General features: G+C 42.8%; 1 protein-coding gene across 1 annotated transcript; it reads right to left on the bottom strand.

Moving 5' to 3' along the window:
• Positions 1-267: 267 nt before the first annotated feature.
• On the bottom strand, positions 268-8,532 carry LOC129841227 (uncharacterized). Its single transcript, XM_055909393.1, has 7 exons — positions 8,026-8,532; positions 7,348-7,478; positions 6,806-6,979; positions 4,929-5,051; positions 4,415-4,526; positions 4,066-4,190; positions 268-1,557 (listed from the first exon to the last, which is right to left on the bottom strand). The coding sequence occupies exons 1-7, from the start codon at positions 8,282-8,284 to the stop codon at positions 622-624; spliced, it is 1,860 nt and encodes a 619-aa protein (XP_055765368.1). The 5' UTR covers positions 8,285-8,532; the 3' UTR covers positions 268-621.
• Between the last annotated feature and the right edge of the window lie 9,656 nt (positions 8,533-18,188).

Below are 18,188 nucleotides of genomic sequence, written 5' to 3'. Positions count from 1 at the left end.
CTATTGATTCTCTATTAACTTCGGCCTACTATTAGGATCCCTCGCCCTGGATCTTCCTCTACTACTCTCTTCACTACCTTAGCATACTACACTGACTCTGGCAACCTCAACCTGCCATTCTCTCACTGGACACTTCTGATCTCCAGCAACATGGCTACCCCTACAGTTAATACACACAGCGATTCCATTTACACTGAAGAAGAGAGTATTTTTTGGTTGGTGTCATAGCTCAAAGGGGGTGGTTAAACAAAAAAGGTATGCGCACTGTTCTTTGAAATGCAGTAATGCTTATTACATCTCACATCAAATCTCCTATGATCAGTATATTTCAAGCTGAGAACAGACTTGTTTAGAAAGAACAGTGTGTTAGCAAGAATACAGTAGAAAATAATAGAACGACTTTATCCCATCTACATCACCTCAGTAAGGTAAATATTCAACTGTCCTTGTTCTAGCCTAGGTTTACTGTCTCTCTAAAAACAGGTATTTACAGTTAACAAAGGGTTGAGGGGTATGTGATTAATTAACCTCTTGTCCCAAGACACTTCACATGATAATTATATTATGTCAGCTAAAAAATGGTTCCCAGATATCCCCTTTTGTACATCTCAAGCCACAGTGCTACGATTTCTTCCCATTGTGGACACTCCTATGTCTGATAAGGTTACTCAGGAAGGCAAAGCTCTTGTAACACAGTTTGCACTTGAAGGGCCTCTCCTTGGTGTGAACGGTCTGGTGCCTCTTCACATAGTTTGCCTCAGTGAAACGCTTCCCACACGTGGGGCATGCGTGCGGCTTGTCTGCATCCGACCTAACGCTTGGCCTCCCACGTTGTGAGCCAATAACACCAGAGGAGGTAGAAGCAGGTGCCACCACCAGGTGGTTAGTGTTTGAGCTCCCTCCTTGACCTCTAGCCATTGTTTGGGTGTTGGGATTGTGTGCTGTGTTATAGGCTTGGTACCTCCTGTGGTGAATGCCCATCCTGACCGTGTCTGTATTGGTGGGGTAAACCTGAGGTAACTGAGGAAGGCTAGACCCAGGCCCAGACATTCTATGAACCCATTCACCAGGCATTAGATGAGACCCTGAAGGAAAATACAGACTTGCTGATAGACTACCATCAGATGGGTCTCCCACCACTCTCTCTGAAGGCTGAAGCCCAGGGTGATCTGCTCTGTTCATAATGGATACTGTGGTGGTTGTATCATAGGAACAGGAGGGTTTATCTCCATCAGCCCCAGGCCCTGCTTCATCCCTGCACTGAGACTGTGAAGAGAATGGTCTGGGCTGCAGACTGGATCCCTGACTGGAGCCTCCATCTCTCTGATGACCACCAGGACTGAGGTGGTTCAATCCACCTGTCCACTGGTTGTGTTCTATGTGGTGGTGGAGTCTTTGTCCCTCGTGTTTCGGTCCTAGTTCCGAATCGGGAAGGAAGCGCGATGGCTCCTGATCCAGGGTTCTGATCCAGGGCCAGGGTTTGTGACCAGCCGCCTCAGAGGTCCAGTCTCTTCCACCAGCAACACCGGATATCAGCAGGTCATCATGGACTGCAGACTGTAAACACACATTGAACAGAAAAGCATATAAAGGTTTATATAAGAAACTCTTTGCTGTACACACAGAAACATGATATTATACAATATTAACCACAGTTAAGCCCATCTCTAACACTGTGATTCAAGTACCTAACAATATGGAGCCATTGGAGTGTATTATAAAAACAATGTCCATATGTGTTCATTCAAGAATTAAGTATAATGTTTTGTTTTGACTGAGATAAGGGAAATTCAGTCCCTGCAATGATATAAAAATAACCAAGTCAGTCAGCACAGAGTTGATTTCGTATTTAATTTCAACAAAATTGTCATACGCTCACATAACTCTGAAGTACAGTACTTTTATTGCGCAAAGCGATGTGACAAGTAGAATAACTTTCCTCACTATGGTAACCTTTTCTGTCAATCTGGTACCCTCGCTTAAAAAAAAATGAATTTTAGAATACTTTTGAAAAGGTTCAACATTACACACAGCTTCAGTACTTCATGTCAAGTAAACATGAATTAAGGCACTATCCTTACCTCACTATAAAATCTAAAAAGGGACATAGTTGTCACTTTTCATCAGTGAAGCATTTTTACAGACACCATAACACCAACCATCACCATATAATCTATCTGCCTCATCATACTCATTCTTTCCTCAGTTCACCTCATCTAGTTCCCCACTACATCCAAAACCAACAGAATTAACTACAAAGACTCAAGTAGCTCCTCTCTGAGAACCTCTTTCTGCAGTGTGTACAGGCGAATGGCCTCTCTCCTGTGTGCATCTTCAGGCTCATCTTCAGCTGGTCCTGGTGGGAGAACCTCTTCTCACACTGGGGGTAGCTGTAGGATTTCTCCCCTGTGTGGACCATCTGGTGCCTTTTCAGCTTGGACGAGTGAGAGTAACTTGCCTGGCACAGGTGGCAACCAAACAGATTCTCCCCCATGTGCATCCTCTGGTGGATCTCCACCTGTTGGGGGAAACTGAAGGCTTTCCCACACAACGAACATGGGAAGCGCTTCTCTTTGCCACCGGATCTACTGATGGCGTTACTACTACTGTAATTTGTTAATGGGCTTGTGTAGCCATTTAGTGTTGAGGCACTGGCATTGTCTGGTTTAACATAAGGAGAGTGTGAGGAGGACGAAGGTCAGGGTCCATGTTACAGTTGAAAAATCCTATATAAGGCAGGCTGAAGGCAGCACCTGTTAGAGCAGTGGTCACCAACCGGTCGACCGACAAACATTTCTGTAAAAAAAAACAATGATAAAGCCTTGCGTTCCTTTATATTTTTACTTGTCTCGCACTGTTGGCCGTAGGTGCAACTGATTCAGCTGTGTTCCCATTGTACCTTCCGACACATGAAATGGTTCAAACTCTGCCTTCCTGGCAGGCCCGGAGAGCAAATCAAGTGCACTATAGGTCTACCTCCGGCCAATCGGACGGCTTAGATTACCGTGTCTGCAGTAACGTAGAAAGCTTAAAAGACAGCTACAGCAAAGTTGATGCGGTGAGATTTTAAAACGTTTAAAATCATGACTAGAGAGAGACTGTCCACGAATAGCAAAGAGCTGCTGTTTTTATGAGTGAGCTCATGTTTAAGCTCTTACTCAGCCCTGTCAACACTTTGTATTCAACACGTTTATAAGAAATACAATGTACATTCTTCCTACTTCCACTACAACAAGCACTGTAGTTGTAATGAATGAGTAGGAAAGTGTATTGATAGGCTTGCTTTGTTGTTATTATTAGCGGCTTGTTTTTTTTTATATATTGAAGAATATTTCACTTTCTCTTTTCATCGGAGCAACAACATGTGCACGAGGCAGACATAATGGGGTGCGACTCCAGACCTTTTTGGTCAGTGACAGCAGCGGAAAGAGAGAGTGGAGGGACATTGAGAGGCCTATCTGCCGCTCTCTCCCTCAGCTGAGACGGACCATCAGATGCAGGCACCATCAGCCCAGTAAAATGAAAAGAATTATTTAAATGTACGCTCACTCAGCGATGCCTCACAAGTAATACAACAACTGATCATATGGCCTATCTCAGATTTTGAAATATAAGTTTTACAAATTGTCCAAACAACAATGCATTGGCATGGAAAGTCAAGCAAAGCCAATATGCAGTGATAATGTATTGGGCCTATAGCCTACTGCACAAACCTCATTGCTACAGTACTATTTTTAATAGATTCATGTTGTATAAGCTTGCATTTTGACTCAGAAAGTGATCTTTACTCAGAAAAGGTTAGTGACCACTGTGTTAGGGGGTTAACCTGAGGCGCCATCAGTCTCTCTGAATCACAACTATAGGAGCAGCGCTAGCAGCGTCTGTTCTCTCCAGCAACATACGGACACCTCCCTGTCCCGGATCGAATCTACACCTTGCCCTGGTCTCGGCCAGTCTGTTGTCATGGAGACCAAGCTTGGATGTTGTTTTGTGATCAACTGTCTGTTTCTGGTTAACAGTGCTGTTCCCCAGCCCAGAATTGAGGACGCTGTTCCATCCACTGACCTCCACTATGTCGCCTCTGGTCCTGGCCTGCTTAGTGATGTTGTCCCCTGGGCCCTTGGCTGCACCGGTCTGGGTCTGGGAATCCAAGATGGCCGCCCAATCTCTGTTAGCCTCCAGCCAACCACCTGTAGGAAGAGGTTAGAAAATAGACTAAAAACATGGCAGAGAAAACTCTACATATGGAGTTTTTTGTCAATTACCTGGTCAAGTTCATACATTATGTGTATGTAAACATAAGTTTCATTTAATGAATGAATTAAGAAAATGAAGACCAAAAAATTGTCGGGGACATACATTTTCCCATTGAAGATCTATTACTGTATGTAGGCTATATGTATTTCTCCCTTACCTTGCTCCCCCATCTTTAGTCCACTCAGCAGATCAATGCTCTCTGGTCCGTCTTCTATTGTCTCCTCTTTGACCAGCAGCAGATCAGGCTTCCCATCCTCCATGTCTACTGACTGTAAGAGATACAGAGTGAGAGGATGTTGGATCAAGAAATCTGATATGAGCACCCTGCTATGGAGCATCTTCTGATTGGGCAATGAAGGATTGCTATGAGTACTATGCCAACATGTAAGTTAATTTGCTACTGGTTAGATGTTAATGGTGTGATAAGTATGGGACAATGTCTTTGAGTTAAGACAAAATGTATCAAGACCTGGGCCCGTATCCACAGTCTCAGATCGAGGTCTCAGTATCCACAGTCTCAGATCGAGGATCAGGTCCCCACCTGTCTACATATTCTTATTCATTAAGAGTATGTAGACAAAACTGATCCTAGATCGGACTCCTACTCTGAGACACTGTGGATACGGGCCCTGACCTAATACCATGCAGACAATAGTTTACAGTTGGCTCACCTCAGTGATACTGTGTGTGGTTCTGTGTTGCTCAGCTGGGTTCTCTGTGGGTTCAAGAGGAGGTGTAGTCTGGTTGTCCTCCATGACCATGGTCTCCTCAGAGTTCCCCAGACCCTCCTCCTCCTGGAAAAGACAGGCGATACAGATTACACAGACATACACTCCCTCCCCTCAGGTACATACACACACACAGATAATAACACACTTTCAACATGGAGTGTTTACCCATCCCCACTACATTTAAGTCCTATACTGTAGTCACAGAATGACTTCATTGTCGTTAAACCCATCATGGTGGACATAAAATATGGTGTGGGTAAATATAAGTTAGCTATGTCATCATCAGACAAACTTGACTAAACTATTTTGACATGTACATTAGGTGTTTGTTAGTGTGTGGATATGTGTAGGTATATTTATTATATTTAAGTCTATATTGGTTATAAAGCGCCTTCTTAATGAAAGCCTTAGAATGAAAAGTCCCATTTTGGGTTTATTGAACATAAACAAGTGTCAAATACACCATATGAATACCACACACAGAAATCTGCATGAACTTCATTTTTTATTAAAAGTGTCTTGGGAAAAAATGTATTAGTGGATGGAAGTAATGAAACATAATTTGTGAACATCATATATCCTACACAGTACAAACACAATATGAAACAGACTTTTTAGGCTTATATATCACACAATATCTGGATGCAATATTCTACTCAGGAATATTCAACACTGAAATTGATTACTCTCGTTATTCCAAATGCATCTGTGGATCTTTTCTGTTGACAACAATGAAAATTAATCTTTGTCTTTAATGCAGGGGTTGATGTACACATCAGAAGATATGGCGTGGAATGTTTTTTCTGCTGGTGTCTCCTGAGGTAGCTCCTTTCAGAGAACCTCTTCCTGGAGTGCGTACAGGCAAATGGCCTTTCTCACGTGTGGACCTTCAGGTGCCTTTTCAGGTCACCTGCCTGGGCGAAGCGCATGGGACACTGGGTACAGCTGTAGGGTTTCTCCCCTGTGTGGACCCTCTGGTGCCTTTTCAGGTCACCAGCCTGGGCGAAGCACATGTGACACTGGGTACAGCTGAAGGGTTTCACCCCTGTGTGGACCCTCTGGTGCCTCTTCAGGTTGCCCGCATGGGCAAAGCGCATGTGACACTGGTTACAGGTAAAGGGTTTCACCCCTGTGTGGACCCTCTGATGGATCTCCACCTTCTGGGAGCAGCTGAAGCCTTTGTTACAAAACATGCAGAGGAACCGCTTCTCTTTACCACCCGTTGTTGCTCCCCCTTCCCGCGCCTTGGCCTTTTGGTCGTTTGAGTTCGATACCTGATCAAAAAGGACATGGCCTTGTGATTTGGAAGGTGCCATCAACATGGTCACTCGGTGTAAAGGGGAGTGGGTTGCTACATTTAGATTGGTCTCTGAGCTTTCTCTGTAGTCTAAGAAGTCACTGGTGTTGCTCTGCGAGTGTCCTTTTCCTAAGTGAGCCTTGTCTGCATTCCATGTCAGAGGAGGGTCGCTCTCCACTTTCACAGTGACCTCATCTACGACCAGACCCTCCCCTTTCTTATCTAGGAATCCTTCAGAGTATACACTACTGCTGTACTGGTTCCAGTCCCCTCTCATTGGATTAGTCTGTGTATCTAAGCCCACAGGCATGTCACCAGATATCATCTGTGTCTCTGTAGCGTATGAACAGGACGGATCATTGTGAGTCTGTAACGCGTCAGAGTCCTTACGGGACAGAACCGTCCTCGGGCTACCGTAAAGTAAATACTCTGTGCAGGGAGCAGGAGGACAGCCCAGTCGCCCCAGCCCCGATAAAGTCTTCGTGTCTGATTTGAGGACGGCGTTCGGCGTTCCACTGACCTCCGTGATGCTTCGTCGGGTCCTGGGCCGCACTGAGGTGGTGGTGGGGTCCTCTGTGGCTACAGGGGGCTCTGTAGCCGCACCAGTCTGGATGTCTTTGCTGTGCCGTGGGTCCTCTTCTCCTTCAGACCTCTCCAGCTTAACCCCAGGACCTGCAGCCTCTGCATCTGCAGACTGACACAAAAAGAGAGGAGGTTATTACCGGTACATTAGTTGGATAACAATGTCGTAGGGAAGATAACAATGCCTCTATGGAAGATGAATTAGGATATACATTTAAGCAAGTGAATAATTAAGTTAAGAATAAATTATTATTTACAATGACAGCCTACCCCGGCCAAACCTGGGCCAATTATGCGCCACCCTATGGGACTCCCAATCACATGCCGGATGTGATACAGCCTGGATTCGAACTAAGGACTGTAGTGATGCCTCTTGCACTGAGGTGCAGTGCCTTAGACAGCTGCGCCACTCGGGAGCGCTAAACAGGCCACATTTGAGTTACAAATAACATTTTTTTTATGCAACACTATTACACTAACCTCTATCACAATAACATGCTGGGTCGAGGTTTCACTCCCCTCGTCAACAGTGATTGGTTGGTCATCTCTCCATGTATTGTGTACCACGGGCTTCACAAAGCTCCTGTGGCCTCCAGTGAGATGTCCTTCACCTGAGAGAGTTATTGGGGGGAAAGAGGTGGTTAGATTAGCTACTGTGAATGTTCAACGGTATATTGTACATTATTGACACTGTCTAGAAATGGCAAGGACGTAAGGTAATTCATCTCATAAGTTCGTGACATAGTAGGTAGGTAGCCTAGTGTTTAGAGGGTCGGGCCAGAAACCAGATGGTCGCTGGTTCGAACACCCGAACCAACAGGGTTAAAAAAAAAACTATATGTTGATATACCCTTGAGCAAGGCACTACTATGGCAGACCCTGTAAAACAACACATTCCACTGCACCTATCTAGTGTGTGACAAAACATTTTTTACTATCTATGTATTATGTTCCATGTATTACATTGTTTTCATTGAGTAAATCCTAGTAAATGCTGTAAATTAATAATCAGGTTAGAATATATTGTTTCTTTGATAAATAATCTGGGGAATTATTGCATACTATCCAAAAACGGACCAAGACCCAATTCTGGGTAACACCTATGACACATGTGCAGCTGGGAACGGGGCGACAACCCCTGCCTTATGCAAAATGTACCTCTTGCCATTCCTCTGTATTTGTCGAGCATTTTGACACTACTGGGTCGAATGGCGAGGACGCGCTCCCGTGCCACCTTCAGTTCTAGTAGCTGTAGTCTCCTCCGCAATGCCCTGTTTTCTTTCTGGCTTTGAGTTATTTCCAAACGAAACACTGCATAGTCGTCGTCTACGAGTTTACAGATCTCTGACACGGCTGCATTCGCTAGCACCTCCATAATGGAGGCTATTTGAGTGTGAAAAACCATACAGTTAGCCATTGCAAGCTAACGTTAGCAGCTAGCTAGCGTTACCTAGATAACACTTATCAAGTAAGTCCTGTCTCCAACGCGAATTAAAGACTACATGTCGTAAGTATGTGATGCTATGCAGGTAAATTATTAATATTTTGAATTCCAGGGTGTTAATAAACATCTAAATAACAACAAAAACGCAAACATGAAAATTGTTCTTGTGTTCACTTCCGTTTACAGTCTTCTTTGTGTGGTTTTCCGGCAGACTAGACCCTTAGTTGCGTATTGCTGCCTTTCACAGGTCGTAGTGTGAATTTCACATTTTGTTCACAGAAAATGGAAAAGTAGATTGGGGGAATTTAATTGCACCACCATCTTACCCTACATACACGGCACTGTCCCCAACAAACCCACCACCCCTTCCCACTACTTTGGCCCTAAAAAGTCCTACACCAGGCCGTTGGCCTGGGAGGATGGAACCCATTCTCAAAACCCCCTGTAGTTTTCTGCACTAAAATCGTGGACACCCAAAAACGTATCTGCTACTACTACCAAATCAATCTTCTGGAATATCTGTTCCATCTGTACGGTGCAATTAATGACCATAGCAATAAACGCCAAGAAGCCAACCTTACTAAAGCACAAATAGCTTGGGTCACTCTGTACTGGCCTACTACTCACAGGGATCCTCTCAGGCTCCTTCACCCTTTGCCCATCATCATCTACTTTCCTCACTGCCTCAGCTTGACACTTTCTGCACTGCTTGAACCCCGGCAACCTCAAACTGTCTCTCTCGCACCAGACACTTCTGATCCCCAGCAATATGGGCACTCCCACAATTGACACAGCTTTTTCCACTGAAACACACCCCTTTGTCCCATGCCCTCCTGCACACTTCTCACATCTTGGAATATTCCTCCTACACATTACCATAAGTTAAAACACAGTAGGGGGTTCAAAACAAAAGCTCTCAACGGATAACTTACATATTCTAACATGACTTTATCGGGTAAACACTGGGGAGGGGAAAAAGTAAAGACGAGGTCACTTCAGTCTCGCGCTCTCCACCGAGTCTGCATCACACCAAACGGCGGGCCTCATTTACACTGAAGAGAAAGGATGTTATTGGTTGGTGTCATAGCTCAAAGGGTGTGGTTAAATTCAAAAGCAAGCTGTTCTTTGAAATATGATACTGCCAGTGGTGGGAAAAGTACCCAATTGTCATACTTGAGTAAAAGTAAAAATAACTAAATAGAAAAGTTGACAATAACTAAATCCCACAGTTGACAGTGCATGTCAGAGCAAAAACCAAGCCGTGAGGTCGAAGGAATTGTCCGTAGAGCTCCGAGACAGGATTGTGTTGAGGCACAGATCTGGGGAAGGGTATCAAAACATTTCTGCAGCATTGAAGGTCCACAAGAACACATCATTCTTAAATGGAAGAAGTTTGGGACCACCAAGACTTCCTAGAGCTGGCCGCCCGGCCAAACTGAGCAATTGGGGGAGAAAGACCTTGGTCAGGGAGGTGACCGAGAACCCAATGGTCACACTCTGACAGAGCTGTAGAGTTACTCTGTGGAGATGGGAGAACCTTCCAGAAGTACAACCATCTCTGCAGCACTCCACCAAGCAGGCCTTTATGGTAGAGTGGCCAGACGGAAGCCACTCTCTCTCTCCCACCAGAGAGGAAGGGGGGGAAGTGGGGCCGGTTCTAGGACTTTAACGACCGGTCGTAAACTTCCTCTCTCGTGCACTGCAGTATGGAGAAGTCAAAATTGCTTGGTGTGTAGAGAGAGACTCTGCCCTAAAACTTTAACATCAAAAGATTGAACATTGAAACAATATTTCTACACAAAGAATGTGGGAAATGTACGGGAGGGACTTAAAGAACAATTATGTGAGAACATTTATTGTTCGGTGATATCATTAAAGATGTTATAACGGAAATATTGTAACTTTAAGAGATATCACAATGGATATGTCAGAGTTACATCAAAATGTTGTAAACCTTATATGAAGTTATATGAAATTGGAAACTATTTGTGAGAAGATGAAATGTGATTTTAGCCTTCTAAATGAGAATTGTTTTTCATGTAAAGTTTCATCATGTAGACTAGGGTTCGTGCAGATTTGAAGTCAACGACGTTCAGAATGAGACTGATATGAGGTAATAATAATTAATGGATGACTAATATGATAACAACATTCTGATATTCTTCAGTTAAATCGGGAAACGGTAACTCATTAACTTCTAGTTCCTCCCAAACCCGGATCCGGGAGCACCCCATCAGTAAAAAAGCTGACTAGCATAGCCTAGCATAGCGTCACAAGTAAATAGTAGCATCTAAATATCATTAAATCACAAGTCCAAGACACCAGATGAAAGATACACATCTTGTGAAACCAGCCATCATTTCTGATTTTTAAAATGTTTTACAGGGAAGACACAATATGTAAATCTATTAGCTAACCACGTTAGCAAAAGACACCACTTTTTTTACTCCACCATTTTTTTCCTGCATAGGTAGCTATCACAATTTCGACCAAATAAAGATATAAATAGCCACTAACCAAGAAACAACTTCATCAGATGACAGTCTGATAACATATTTATTGTATAGCATATGTTTTGTTAGAAAAATGTGCATATTTCAGGTATAAATCATAGTTTACCATTGCAGCCACCATCACAACTCTCACCAAAGCAACTAGAATAACTACAGAGACCATTGTGTATTACCTAAATACTCGTCATAAAACATTTATGAAAAATACACAGCGTACAGCAAATGAAAGACACAGATCTTGTGAATCCAGCCAATATTTCAGATTTTCTAAGTGTTTTACAGCGAAAACACAATATAGCGTTATATTAGCTTCCCACAATAGCAAACCACACAACAGCATTGATTCAAGCCAAAAATAGTGATAACGTATAAACCACCAAAATATATACATTTTTTCACTGACCTGCTCAGAATTCTTCAGATGACAGTCCTATAACATCATATTACACAATGCATATAGAGTTTGTTCGAAAATGTGCATATTTAGCGGCACAAATCGTGGTTATACAATGAGAAAAGTAGCCAAGCTGCCAAGAAAATGTCGGGAGAAATCTTGGGAGAGGCACCTATTCTAATCGATAAATAATCATAAACTTGACCAAAAAAATACAGATTGGACAGCAAATGAAAGATAAATTAGTTCTTAATGCAATCGCTGTGTTACATTTTTAAAATGAACGTTACTACAACATACGTTAAAGCGTTAAAGCGAGGCTGCACTGAAATTAATGGCGGCTTATGCATTTTACATTTTTCAACAGAACAACGAATTAACAGCATAAATAGTTCTTACTTTTTGATGAACTCCCATCAGAATCTTGGAAAAGGTTTCCTTTGTCCAAAAGAATCGTTGCTCGGTTGTAGAATGTCGTCTTCAACGTTGCAATTAGCAGTAAACATTAGCATGTGAGCCAGAGATACCCAACTCCCTAGAATGCCACAAAAATAAATACCCGAAAATCGCAATATACTGACATAAACTGATATCATTCGGTTTAAAATAACAACATTATGATGTCTTTAACGCCTATATCGAATAAAAACACAGCCGGATATTTCTAAGAGCTATAACCGAAGGTTCTAGTACGATATGCCAAGGTCCTCCCTGCGTCAGAGCGAAGAGGGAAAAGACCAGACACTTCCTTGCCAAGCTATTTATAACCTTTCAGATCTTCGTAGAGACTCCATTTCAAGTCTCACTATTCGCTAACATCCAGGGGAAGGCGTATGCAGTGCATCTCAACCAATAGAAGACAGGCAGATTTATAAACAGATCTCAGAGCAGCTTGCAGAATTCTGCATTCTCACATCCACATAAGAAAATTGCTCTAGGTCCAGTTCTGTTTCACTCACAGGTATAATTCAAACGGTTTTAGAAACTAGAGAGTGTTTTCTATCCAATAGTAATAATAATATGCATATTGTACGAGCAAGAATTGAGTACGAGGCAGTTTAATTTGGGAACGTAATTATTACAAAGTGCTAACAGCACCCCCTATTGACAAGAAGTTTTAAACAAACTTTTTCCGTGGTGCCCCAATATTGCTAATGAGTTAATTGTTACATGATTCATTTAATCCCGTAATAATTAAACAGTTAATTGATTTGATTTTGAAACAGTCATCCCATTAATGATAGTCACGTCACGACACCTTGTAATAGAATGTACAGTACGAAAATAAGGAGATGACCATTAGCTACAGGAGATGAGAATTGCAGGTAACATATGAGGTTCATTTGATTTTATTCATTTAAGCAATGATGCTTGCAAAAAGGTTGTAGTTGTTCCCATAGTAGATAGACCAGGGGTATTCTACTCTTACCCTACGAGGTCCGGAGCCTGCTGGTTTTCTGTTCTACCTGATCTTATTTTATTTTTTTTCAACTTTATTTAACTAGGCAAGTCAGTTAAGAACAAATTATTATATTCAATGACAGCCTAGAAACAGTGGGTTAACTGCCTTGTTCATGGGGCAGGACGACAAATGTTTATCTTGTCGGCTCGGGGATTTAATCTTGCAACCTTTCGGTTACTAGGTCAATGCTCTAACCACTGCCGCCCCTGGTGTCCCAGGTCTAAATCAGTCCCTGATTAAAGGGGAACAAGGGGAAAAAAGCAGTGGAACTGGCTTTGAGGTCCAGTGTTGAGTTTGAGGGAGATAGAGCAACCATGTACTGTCTATGTAGGCCGAAAACTGATTCTGGATAAACTAAATACTGGGCTCACAGCTAACCTTTTTGGTCAATAATGTGCTGTTTTAATACAAATGTTGTTGGCTTTATAATCGTGAGAGAATTATGCTTTGAACTGCGGAGTAGAGCACCAGTTAAAGGAGTCATAGCCGGGGTCTCGATGGAGGTAGATACTGAATAATTAAAGCGAATCCAAGATGTGGTTGGTGTCCGTCTCCTGAACCACATGGTGAATGGGGAAAAGGAAGAAACTCAGTCGGTTCCTTTGTTTTTTGATAAAGAGCACATTCCTATGCATGTAAAGTTAGGTCACGAAAAGTATGCAGATAGAGTATTTGTCCATAAGCCACTACAATGCAATAACTGTATAGGATTTGGCCATGTCAAAAATGTTTGCAGACGGAAGGAGTATATTGAAGATCGGAGTGAAGAAGGTCATTGTTGCAATTGTGGTGGGGATCATTATCCAGAGTTCTTGGAGTGCCCTGTAAGGGTGAGGGAGGTCAAGGTGGCAAAAGTAAGGGCGGGTCATAGGATCTCCTACGCAGAACCAAGCAAAAGAATTAAGACAGCAAGTGACGCTTGTGTTGATGATATGGTAGTGGATACACCCCAGACATTAAAAAATTGGACATCATTGTGGCTGCGGCAGAAAAGTCTTTGGGCCTGAAAGAATTCACAGCGGATGACCTGCAAGGGGTACTGGCGGCGAAAGATGTACCACCCTCCAGGGCTCCTGACCCTGTGTAGGGATCAGATTGTGATTTTAACAGAAGTAGTAGCGTGAATTTTGGTTAGTGTTGATTGTTTTTGGTAGTTAGTATGAATTTGTTCATCTAAAACATATATCGTTTTTGTGTCATATTTTACTACATTAGGTGGCGGCAATACACTTTGTGATTGTAGTCTGCTCATAAACCTCAAAGTAGAATAAGAATCGTGAGCGAAATTGAACTAGCTAGTAGCTAATGGGAGCTAGCTATACTGAACAAAAATATGACCGTAACAATTTCTAAGATTTTGCTGAGTTACAGATCATATAAGGAAATCAGTGAATTGAAATAAATAAATTAGGCCTTAATCTATGGATTTCACATGACTGGGCAGGGGCGCAGACATGGGTGGGCATAGGCCAACCCACTTGGAAGTAATGGTCACCCATTGTGGAGCCAGGCCCAGCCAATCAGGATGAGTTTTTCCCCACAAAGGGGCTTTATTACAGACAGAAGTACTCCTTAGCACCCCGCCCTCCCCCCTCTGACGATCCAGCAGGTGAAGAAGCTGGATGTGGAGGTCCTGGGCTGGCGAGGTTACACATAGTCTGCGGTTGTAAGGCCGGTTGGACGTAATGCCAAAATCTCTAAAACAACGTAGAGAAATTAATTCAATTCTCTGGACTTTTCTCAAAACAAACCCTGTGACTAGCTACTTCGTGTGCCTCATGCTAGCCTGCACAGACAAATGTCACTCCAGAAATGTCAAAATTCTAGACCATTTCTCCCCTCCTGCAGCAGCTTTAGCTCATCTTGAGTAACAGAAAAATGCAGTAAAAACCAGCATGCTGCAAACATTCTAAAATGTTTTGTCACTGGTGCTTGTTTTTAGTCCTTTTAGTTGCTCCTACGGCACTAATCTGGTGAGCACCTTTGGAGCGTCGCCCAAGCAAGGCATTTGATTGGTTTGATGTGTTGCGAGGCGTCACTGATTTACACCGGGTTCTCACTCCTCTTTAGGCTGATTTCTGCCATGGAACTTCCCCAGGCTTCTCGTTTTAGGGAAGCCCGGTTCGCAACAAGGCTACATTCAAGGTAATGTCACATTAAGTGTGGAAAGAAAAATAAATGCATTGCATTACGATGACCACCCTTTCCATGCATACAACATTTTTGCACTTTTGGTAACTTTGCCTTTTGGTGACATGGGGGGGGGGGGCATTCTTATGACATTGCCAGCAGTAAGATTAATTTGAGCTCGATTTCCAAAAAGACAAGTGCTGTAGCTTTCGAATGATATGTCACTTTCTATTTTCTGACTGAAATTGACAAAGTAGGTACCACTTAAGGATCTTAGGACCAAAACAATCTCTGAGTTTAACAGATTAAATGAAGACATGGCTGTCTCATGGTATGGTGGGGTATGCAAAACTTTGAGCACCTATCTCCTGAACGTTTTGAGATTCCGGTAAAAAAAGTAACTTTCTGACCCTTCTACCATGGGCAAGTATGGAAAGTGTCATTCAAATCAAAATGGGTGCAGTTAAAAAGGGATTGAAATCAAACGTAACAACCCTTTGATTACTTGACACTCTTTAATGGTTGATAATTCAAAGGCATGATCCCACACTTAAGACAAAATGTATCAAGACCTGGGCCCGTATCCACAAAGAGTCTCAGAGTAGAAGCCCTGATCAAAGATCAGGTCCCCGCATGTCTACATAGTCTTATTCATTATGATCTAAAAAGCTAAACTGATCCTAGATCAGCACTCCTACTCTGAGAGGCTTTCTGGATACGGGCACTAACCTAGTACCATTCAGACTGTAGTTTAGTGGGCTCACCTCTGTGAGACTGTGTGTGGTCCTGTGCTGCTCCGTTGGTTCTTCTGTGGGTTCAGAAAGTGTATTCTGGTTTTCCTCCGTGACCATGGTCCGTTCAGGGTTCCCCAGACCCTCCTCATACCCCTTCTTCTCCTCCTCCTGCAATAGAGACGTAATACAGATTACACACACATACAGTATACTCCTTTAGGTATGTACACACGCACACACAGATAAAACACAATTTCAACATGCAGGGTTTTTTCCCCCTATGTCCAAACAGTAAAAAAAATATATATATATAAAAAATAAAAATTGATGAAAAAACATTTTCAGTGTGAACTTTACATGACTAAAACTAGATAAAGATAAATTGACTTATATATTTTAATAAGATCATCATTAAGAACTAACAATCACCTAAATAAAAGCTAGACAGTCAGCGACCGCACCATTGACCATGCCCCCAGTCACATCCACCACATATGCCCCATTTTGATCCTGAAAAAAACCCTGACATGGAGTGTTTACCCATCCCCACTACGTTTGAGTCCTATACTGTAGTTACAGAATGACTTCATTGTTGTTAAACCCATCATGGTGGACATAAATATGATGTGCGTAAAAAAACAAGTCCGCTATGCTAAGTCAAAAGTCACCAGACAAACCTAACTAAACTATTTTGACTTGTACAGTAGGTGTTTGTTAGTGTGTGGGTATGTGTAGGTATATTTAGTAAGTGTATATTGGTTAGAAAGTGCTGTCGGTTATATGCAGAACAGGGTGAGATCAGATGTGATGTATACAAAAGAGAGTCAATGACAATCTTAGAATGAAAGTCACATTTTTTGTTTATTAAACAAGCAAGTTTTATATTCACCAGATGAAAACACCACAACAAAAAATTTGCATGAACATGATAAACTGTATTAGTATACTCATTAAAAGTGTCTTGGGAGGAAAAAAAACATTAAGTAGTTAAATGGAAGCAATGAAATAAACATTTGTTTACATCATATAGCCTACAAATACTAGTAATACTAGTACTACTAATAATACTAGTAATACAAACACAATATGTAATAGACTTTTTAGGCTTATATACAGGGCTTTCAGAAAGTATTCATACCCTTTGACTCATTCCACATTTTGAGTTACAGCTCGAATTCAAAATACACCCGAGCCAATACTTCGTAGAAGCACTTTTGGCAGTGATTACAGCTGAGAGTCTTTCTTGGTAAGTCTCTAAGAGCTTTCCACACCTGGATTGTGCAACATTTGCCCATTATTCTTAAAAGAAAATCTACAAGCCCTGTCAAATTGGTTGTTGATCATTGCTAGACAACCATTTTCAGGTCTTGCCTCAGATTTTCAAGTAGATTTAAGTCAAAACTAACTCGGCCACTCAGAAACATTCACTGTCGTCTTGGTAAGCAAATACAGTGTAGATCTGCCTTTGTGATTTAGGTTATTGTCCTGCTGAAAGGTGAATTAATCTCCCAGTGTCTGGTGGAAAGCAGACTGAACCAGGTTTTCCTCTAGGATTTTGCCTGTGCTTAGCTCCATTCCATTTTTTTTTATCCTGAAAAACTCTCCAGTCCTTAACAATTAAAAGCATACCATGATGCAGCCACCACTATGCTTGAAAATATGGAGAGTGGTACTCTGTAATGTATTGGATTGGATTTGCCCCAAACATAACACATTGTACACTGCTCAAAAAAATAAAGGGAACACTTAAACAACACAATGTAACTCCAAGTCAATCACACTTCTGTGAAATCAAACTGTCCACTTACGAAGCAACACCGATTGACAATAAATTTCACATGCTCTTGTGCAAATGGAATAGACAAAAAGTGGAAATTATAGGCAATTAGCAAGACACCCCCCAAAACAGGAGTGATTCTGCAGGTGGTGACCACAGACCACTTCTCAGTTCCTATGCGTCCTGGCTGATGTTTTGGTCACTTTTGAAAGCTGGCGGTGCTCTCACTCTAGTGGTAGCATGAGACGGAGTCTACAACCCACACAAGTGGCTCAGGTAGTGCAGTTCATCCAGGATGGCACATCAATGCGAACTGTGGCAAAAAGGTTTGCTGTGTCTGTCAGCGTAGTGTCCAGAGCATGCAGGCGCTACCAGGAGACAGGCCAGTACATCAGGAGACGTGGAGGAGGCCGTAGGAGGGCAACAACCCAGCAGCAGGACCGGTACCTCCGCCTTAGTGCAAGGAGGTGCACTGCCAGAGCCCTGCAAAATGACCTCCAGCAGGCCACAAATGTGCATGTGTCTGCTCAAACGATCAGAAACAGACTCCATGAGGGTGGTATGAGGGCCCGACGTCCACAGGTGGGGGTTGTGCTTACAGCCCAACACCGTGCAGGACGTTTAGCATTTGCCAGAGAACACCAAGATTGGCAAATTCGCCACTGGCGCCCTGTGCTCTTCACAGATGAAAGCAGGTTCACACTGAGCACATGTGACAGACGTGACAGAGTCTGGAGACGCCGTGGAGAACGTTCTGCTGCCTGCAACATCCTCCAGCATGACCGGTTTGGCGATGGGTCAGTCATGGTGTGGGGTGGCATTTCTTTGTGGGGCCGCACAGCCCTCCATGTGCTCGCCAGAGGTAGC

This window comes from Salvelinus fontinalis, chromosome 42, assembly GCF_029448725.1.
Source record: "Salvelinus fontinalis isolate EN_2023a chromosome 42, ASM2944872v1, whole genome shotgun sequence".
In the NCBI taxonomy this organism is placed as follows: domain Eukaryota; kingdom Metazoa; phylum Chordata; class Actinopteri; order Salmoniformes; family Salmonidae; genus Salvelinus; species Salvelinus fontinalis.
This window is presented reverse-complemented; position numbering and strand designations above follow the sequence as displayed.

Coding starts and splice junctions, on each gene's coding strand:
- LOC129841227 (XM_055909393.1), bottom strand. CDS start 8,284: ATGGCTAACTGTATGGTTTTTCACACTCAAATAGCCTCCATTATGGAG. Junction 4,527..4,928: donor CCACACACAGTATCACTGAG/GTGAGCCAACTG, acceptor TATCTCTTACAG/TCAGTAGACATGGAGGATGG. Junction 1,558..4,065: donor CCAGAGGCGACATAGTGGAG/GTCAGTGGATGG, acceptor GTGTGTTTACAG/TCTGCAGTCCATGATGACCT.